This window comes from Bemisia tabaci, chromosome 2, assembly GCF_918797505.1.
Source record: "Bemisia tabaci chromosome 2, PGI_BMITA_v3".
In the NCBI taxonomy this organism is placed as follows: domain Eukaryota; kingdom Metazoa; phylum Arthropoda; class Insecta; order Hemiptera; family Aleyrodidae; genus Bemisia; species Bemisia tabaci.
Genome location: NC_092794.1, coordinates 54605822 through 54613907, shown reverse-complemented (window position 1 = coordinate 54613907; position 8086 = coordinate 54605822). Strand labels below are relative to the sequence as shown.

Below are 8086 nucleotides of genomic sequence, written 5' to 3'. Positions count from 1 at the left end.
TGAAAATATCAATTCAGATGGAAAAAGCTTATTCGAGCACAATTTTCCCTCAAAGAGATACGTTGTTTGGTGCAACATTAGTTACAACTGACTCATAACTACATATCTAGTGTAGCACCAAACAGCATTTCTCTTTGAGAGAAAATCATGCTCGAATTAGCTTTTTCCCTCTGTACTGAGATTTTCAGTTTTCTGAGTTGTAACGCACACTGGCTACGTTTCCCACTTTCTGTCTAAACCACTCGTGTATTGATCTGCAACCAGTTTTTATTTAAGTAATAGGACTCAATTCTGGAAAAAATAGAAGACATACTGTAAAGTCATAACTGAAACTCATATTTATTCAAGAATTTTTAGTTATGCAACACTTATTTTTGACAATAATGGAAGGTAGGTAATCCAAGGTAAGAAGTAATAACTATCAGTGAGGGTGGATGTAAAAGTCGATCACTTCCAAGCAAAATATGAAAAATAAATTAATAAATAAGAGACAGGAACTTAGGTCCAATTACACATGATCTACAAAAAATAAATTCCGGATGCGCCTAGGCTACCTCTGCAGATGAGCCACTACCTAGGTTATGATAAAATCACAAAAACTGAAAGGAGGTACTATAATGTTGCCGTAGGTTGATCAGATTTTGATCTAGAGGGATTTATTAATTGCATTGGTATTTAGTATCCAACTGACCAATAAGCTTCCGTTTGAGGATTGGCTGGGCATGTCTTGATCCATAGCTCACCTCTAGAGGATGATCCAGAAGCCCGCTCCACCCCTATAACCCCTAGGGATCTTGCCCTGTATCAAAATGGTCCCTTTTGGGGGTTCCTAAAAGTCGTTTCCTTTGACCTAGGGGTACTCACAGTTTATCAAGTTTCCATCTCAATTTGTTTTTAAGTTACAGGGGCGGTGTCTGGTTCTGATGGTGCTGGACTTCTAGATCAACCTGTGTAAGGAAATCCTGATTAGCTTTTAAGCCTCCAATAGAAATAGCAATTAGCTTGTTAGACAAGTTTGCCGTTTAAAGCCATCAGACTATAGAGCTTCTTGCTAAGGACAAAAAAACTGTTCTGCTCATCTGCAGAAAAGTTCTGCGTATCTGTAGACGCAAGCGGGAAAATTAATAGAAGCTATATTTACAAAAAAAAAGTCTCATACTTAGAGTGATCTTAAAGTCTAGACTTCCCAATACTAGTTTTACACGGTTGCTATTAGTTTTGAAACTTTTAGGTTTGTCCCTTGACTGAACAGAGGTACTTAGTGGAAGGATTTCTAAATTGAGTAATTCTTTTGAATAAACATGTATGGCTCTACACTGGGTAACTTAAGAAAACGGCTTCTCTGATTCTTTGTACTCTAAGGTACCCATATATTGATAGCCAAATTGCGAAACCACATAACTCTGTTAACGGTATTTCAGACTTTCGGTCATACTTTATTGTTTCTTGGGAAACTAATCGAAGTAATTTTTTGAAAATTTCCTTGAAGCAGAAAATTCTATAAAAAGTTCAAGCTATAAACTTGGCTTGTTGGCTTGTTTCTCTTTGAAAAAATGGAACAGACGCACATGGAATTTAAAACACCAGAATGGGGACACAAGGTTTCGCACTTCGGCCACCGACATATGCAGTTTGCACTTGCTCACATTAAAATTCTGAATTTAGGTGCAATTTGAAAAAGTTAACCATGTGTCTTGGGAGAAACGACGTAGGTATAAAACCTAATATACCGTAGGCCGATTAATACTTCTCATTCATTAGTGACAACTTTTTAAATTTCACACCTTCAAGTTCAATCGTTAAAAAAGAAGTAGGAGGGGTTTTAGGCTTTCGGATCACTCTGTACAAAAGACTGAAACTTTGGACGATTTGCATGTAGAAGTATCCAACAAAAAAATTTTGATAAACTTAACAACTTCATAAAACATTTCAAAGGGTTCATGGGGCTTATATCACTCTTTTGGACAGTTTTGTTCATCCAAATTTGTAAAACTACAAACTTAAGTTATAAAGCATTAAAAAATGCGAATCTACTGAACATTGTGATGAAACTCGATTGGAAGCATTCGTTTGAAATAGGAGGATGAAATTTTGTCAAAAATTGGCAACTAGGTTCTTTCTTGAACTTCAATCACAGTCATTTTACAGAGCTATTTAGGTCACCATCTGCATTAGACATAACAGCCAGCTGATCAAGAATATAAATATCTAAGCCATGGATTAATAAATCAGGAGACTTGGGCTATACCAAATTTAAATAATCCGTTCATGCTTCGAGCGAAAAAAGAGAAAATTTATCATCTTCTTCTTCAACTGCACATTGAAGCACACAGTTAGAAAAGCCAATGTGATCCAGTCCTTCCTAGTCCCTTTCTCTGCAAAATGAGAATGAGAGCTGATTTTCGTAGAAAACTTATGTTTCCAACTTTCTGTTTGTTTCTTTGGCACTTGAGCTGGAAAAAAAATCAGATCCACAGAGGATGGGGAACCTTAATTTTTGGAGGGAAAAAAGGACAAAACATCTATTCTGAAAATTTTTTCTTCATACGTCTTGGATTGCCTCTTTTGATCTTAATCAGTTCCCCCTAATAACTTCCTATCCATCCTAGGGTAGTAACGAACCCTAATTCTTTGATAACTAGAGAGTTTTTTAAATTCACTGGTATGTATTCTACCTCACTACAATCAATGGTTAGTATAGAACTACTGCTCCATGATGGTTGTCTGCAGTTTTTTGAAACAAGCTTTGCAGGAAGGGCATTGCCTCTTGCCATGTTTTCCATCGAGAGGATACTCAATTTTAAAAACCAGCAAGCGGATATTTTGTTAACTTTCATACCGTTTGCTATGAATGATTCAAATGTTCTCATTCAGATAGCTTCAAATACAAGTTCAAACAGCTACAAAATATTTCAAAGGTACATGCAAAATAGGCCCTAACTAGGAAACAGTGGATGTTGTTGAAATGAGACATTCATTAAATAGATAATGCTCCGTGTATAATTCTAAGACGAGTATGGGAGGAGGGGGGGGGGAAGGTCAAAAAGCCTGAGTGGTAGAATCTGAGTGGTAGACATGTCCTGTATTACATGAGGTTATGCGTTCCATTGCATGCATTTTGTTGACAATTCCACACTTATCACGAATGAAAATGCATTGGTATTTTAATATTTTACACAATGACAACAAGTAGCTCCCGCCACCTGCTGGGGGGGGGGGGGAGGTTAAGAGGTAAGACCCCTCTTAGCCCCCCCTTTTCATTCTGTACCATCTGAATGCTTCAGCATTAGAAGTCGTGCAGCGTTATGAAATCCATAATGTAAGATTACCTATGAATGTAAGGAGTTATCATGCCTGTCAGATGAAAATTGGGAATTTATCAACTATCCTTTGCATTCAGGAAGAAATGTTTTAATTTTGCAAATGGTTTTTTTGTTTATTGAATCATAGTTGTCTTTTAACAAGTCTGGTAGGGGTGAGATGACACATGTTTGATCACTCGGAAAAAATGGTATACCAAACCGGCATTTCTGTTTTATTTTTTTCCTCATTGTACATTTCAGCTCTCACCAAATTGAACACTCAAAACTAACGAAAAACCGTAGGAAATCAGTCTCTTACTCCACTCTGTGAGGGCACAAAATAACACTGAAAATGGAGTTTGAAACCTTTCACATTAGGTACGACTAATCTGCTAGTATTCTCATGAAAACTGGCAACTTACGATGAGCTCAAGCATGTAAAGTTCAGCGGATGGGCATGCTGAACCCTAAATTTTACGATGGTGGTAATTAATCAAAATAGTCAACTCAACCATGACTTCAATGATGAAAAATTCGACTTGGCGAAATTGAGCCAGAAAGCACCAGTACGGGTTCTTGAAAGTTAAAGTCATGGTTCAATGTTATAACATTCTTCCTAAAGGCTCAAGTTCCATTCCCCTTGCTTGGTTCAAAGTCTTTGTCAGTCCCCTCAATAAACTTAGAGGTCTTTGTCAGTCCCCTCAATAAACTTAGAGGTCTTTGTCAGTCCCCTCAATAAACTTAGAGGAAGCCTGAATTATCAGAAAAGGGGACTTAGCATGAAAAGGTGGACACTTTTCGGGAGTTTCTGGCAAAACTTACAGTCTATGCCGCTTTTCCGCTTGACTAAAAGGCAAAGACAAATGGTAGGAAGATACTATTTCACCATTCTGGAATTTCCGATAAATCAACTCGAGTTTAACTTGACAAAACCCTACCAGAAAGCGTGTTTCTTTGAGAAACTCCTTTTAACTGAAACTCTAGGAGCTGTGAATGCATATGGAAAGTCCATTTCATGGTGATTCTTCATTCTGGAGAAATTAATTCCCAAAACTGTCGTCGAACTGACACTTGAGACCTTGACTCTCTCTGTGTTATGATATATCTTTTCTCTCCCCACCCCAAAAAAATTATTTGAGCCTCAAAATTACCGTAATAGAAGCAATTTTTAACCTAATTTATTTTTTACTTGATGAATATCAGAAATGTCAAGAACACCCACCATTTCCGAGTTTGGACCTGTTTTGCACTTATCCCTTTGAAACTTGAAAAATAATGTCTCGCATCAGCCACAGAACTAGACAAACGTACACTTTAATGAAATCTTCCTACATGAAATTTTCCAAGACAAATAGAGTTGAGTTATAAAAGGGATTCAAATTACATTTTTCAACATTTCAAGAAATTTTTTTTAAGCATTGTCATGGTGACTTTCTTTAAAACATACTGCAACTATAAAAATACTAGCAACAAAAATTGAAGTTTCTCATTTTTCGACATGTTCCAAAGTCAACAATTTGGGCACACAGGGACGTCTAACGAGTGAACTCACCTTATTTCTTAGCTCTCTGGTAACATGTGGACAAAACTGACTGGGAACATGCCGCGTGCCGTCGGATCCCTTTCAAGAGCACCTTCCATCCAATTCTCATCTTCGGTTGATGTACTCATCACAATGATTATATCTCCCTCTCGGAAGGAAAGTTCATCTTCATTGTCTGCAGAACAATCATACAGAGCTCTACATCGTACCCTATTAATGGTGCTCTCATGCTCCAGAGGGCAATTGAAGTACGGCTGAAAGGAAAAGTTTCATTATCTTAGAAATCTTTTACTAAATTTGAGACTATTGCAGGTATATCAGTTGAATGCATAAAATATTTTCAAAAGCTGTTTTAGATCTAACTGAAGAGAAAAAATTAGAGGTTTTCTTATTCTTTGCTCATTCTGGTGACGTATGTTAAAAGTTCAAAATTTTGCAAAAAATCAAAATTACTGCTGCAATATCAAATAGAAAATAGGTTTCTTGTATTCAGTTGGGATTTGACATTTAGAACTTGCTTCTATTAATTTTTTGAGAGAAGAGCAATGGTGTGGTAAAAAAAAAGCTGTAGGCAATTCAGGAAGAAGAAGATATTAAAAGTTAACAATAGATGATGTTAAAATGGGAACCCACAAATATGGTTAAATCGCAAGGTGGCAGACACTGACTGATCGTGAGTTACAGAAAGTAATCAAAACAAAACACAGGCTGTAGTCTTCAGGTTAGCTAATTATTGCCCTGTGTTACCACATGCCTTATTTTCATGGATACCTACCAGGGAATTTCTTCAAAATCAAGGGTATTTTAGGATTTAGATGTTTACAAACAAATTCAAGAGTATCAGAGAAATGTTTAAACCATCACAAATCCAGGAGGTATAGAAAAAATGAAAAACGTTAATGTCGACATACTTACTTTTCTAGGAGGAGGAACAGGATTGTGCAGACTAGCAGAAATAGTTGAGTCAACGTCCGAGGTAAATGATGAGATGCTTTCAGTCGATCTTCCATTGGAAAGTCTAATGCCTGTAGGTCCTTGTGGCGCTGGTGGAGGTGGGCCTTTAGGCCTTTGAACCATACCAGAATTGCTGCCTATAAAAATATTTTTCTATGCATTGATACAAATTTTAAAGTTACTCAACAAATTTAGTTATTCACACTGATATTTGGGTCAGCGGCAGGCTGAAATATTGAAATTTTGTGTTTGTCGGGCGGACAAAGATAACAATGGTGAAACGACATTGTGTGATGGGTCAGCTATGCCTCATCGCTGCTTTGTCGGCAGGTAAGCTACAGGTACCTCTTGAGTTCCAGACAGCATAAGCTCAATAAAGCAGCAACAAGACATAGCCGGCCAATCACACTACACTATTTCTTTTTTGTCATCTGTGTCCACCCAACAAACACCAAATTTCAATAATCGGCCCACAGGTTGCGTAGATCTGCTATATATAGTATAACTATTTTATTATGTAAGCTGTTTTTTCTCTGATTTTTTGTAAGCACGAAGAACTCCATAGCTCAGCAGAGGCAAATTTGAGGTAAAACTCATTCTATACTAGAATTAATCTGAAATACAAGACTCTGTAAGAGAACATTTTCCGTAACAAGTTAACTGCTAAGTCTTTCTTGGTCTCCAGTCTTGTGTGGCCAACGCTAGCACACAGGGATAGGAGTTACTCAAGCTGCGGTTTGATGACTTTAAAAAATTCGGTATCACTACCTATCAACTTGCCATAAAACGGATTTTCACCAAAGTATCCCATAGAGTGTACAAAAGTTGTCCGATCGGGATTTATGTAACGCACGCCAATTTTCTGCATAGTTGCCTATCTTCACCCGTTTCTGCGGCCTCTTGAGACCCTTTTTGGAACCCTTTTCTAAGAAGGCCATGGTAGTTAACATGTTGATAATACCTGTTTGAGTTATACAGAACATACGTACATCAATTAAACTGATTACATAATGACTTTTTCAGACAAGTCAAGAGCTATAATACTTACATGCTGAAGTAGATTTAAGAGTGGGTATTTCCCCAGGAGGAATGACAAGCTTAGCACCGACAAACTGAGAGGCTCTGGTAGATTCCGAGGAGGGGGAGCGTTTGTGGACATTAAGAGTGTGGTAACCGGGGTTTGGATCGGACGGAGACCGATTGTGGTTATGAGTTGGAAGGGTTCCGTAGTTAGTTGATCCAGTCAAAGGTATTGGAGCAATTCTTTTCTTTCCTCTCCCCACATTACTTATACACTCCTTGCTTGAGCCAGCTAGAGCAGAATAAAGAACTTGTTTTTATTTTAGAATTGACTGTGGCAAATACTTAGTTTTTAATAATTAAGACACACTGACCAGATGAAGTAATGAGTGGCATGCACTATTTCTACTAAAGCTCTCCTAAGAAAGTAATTTGTGATTAGTGTAATCATAGTTCCCGTGTTTTGAGATGGTCAAGGACTGTTGCCAACCAATTTTAAAAATAGAAAAGACACTATCAATGCTGCAAGATATTATAAAGTTTGTTAAAAGCATTGGTAAAGTAAGTAAATAACTTTAATTTCTGCAAAGTAATGAAAATGAATGAGATCAGAAAAAAAACCTCCTTACTGTTATACACTCTCCTTTTCAAACCGCCTTAGACTCGATTATTTAAGTGCATTTATAAGGAGATAAAATTCAGTTACCTACTTGCCAGATGGGACTATTGCATGCTTTTTTGTAAATTAATTTTCTGCAACTTTGAGGTGTGCTGATTGTTAAGGTATTTTTTAAACATTTTCTGATGATGGGAACATGAAGAGAAAACCTTGAAAAAGCAACAGTCAATGAAAACTGTTTATTTCCAACTTGAATTTGATGGAACCTTTGTGAACTTTGTCGAGCTTTAGGACTCGATTATGGAATTTTTGATTGTTTTTCTTGCAAAAAGAGCTATGTATTTTTTATTCTCAAATCTCTCACCCATGCGACTACCCCATTGCCACTGGGCTATAGACATAGCTTAAAAAAATAGCTACAGAAAAAGCTAAAAACATAGATATATACCTTTATAAAGAGAGTATGGACAACTCGATTTATGTAGCTTATAGGGCCCACAGGGGCGACAACATGTAAAACAAAAATCACTAGAAACTTGCCGCTGCCAACCTGAATTTGAAAGATTAATCAATATGGCCAACAGCGCATTGTAAACAAGCGTCTTTAAGGATTAAGACTTTGAAACTGAGAAAATGTATGCAAAATCA

At 37.0% G+C, this 8086-nt stretch overlaps 1 protein-coding gene across 5 annotated transcripts in view; it reads right to left on the bottom strand.

Annotated features, from left to right (window-relative positions):
- Positions 1-315: 315 nt before the first annotated feature.
- Positions 316-8086, bottom strand: part of Asap (ArfGAP domain of ASAP) — a 30468-nt gene continuing 22697 nt past the window's right edge. For 4 of the 5 annotated variants that reach the window (XM_072295842.1, XM_072295843.1, XM_019049803.2 and 1 more), the window contains 4 exons: positions 6848-7111; positions 5761-5936; positions 4855-5099; positions 316-2453 (listed from right to left, as the gene is read on the bottom strand). In XM_072295842.1, the coding sequence (XP_072151943.1) occupies positions 4863-5099; positions 5761-5936; positions 6848-7111 (677 nt within the window). In that variant the 3' untranslated portion in view covers positions 316-2453; positions 4855-4862. The remainder of the gene's footprint in view (positions 2454-4854; positions 5100-5760; positions 5937-6847; positions 7112-8086) is intronic. The other variant, XM_019049802.2, reaches the window with a different exon arrangement.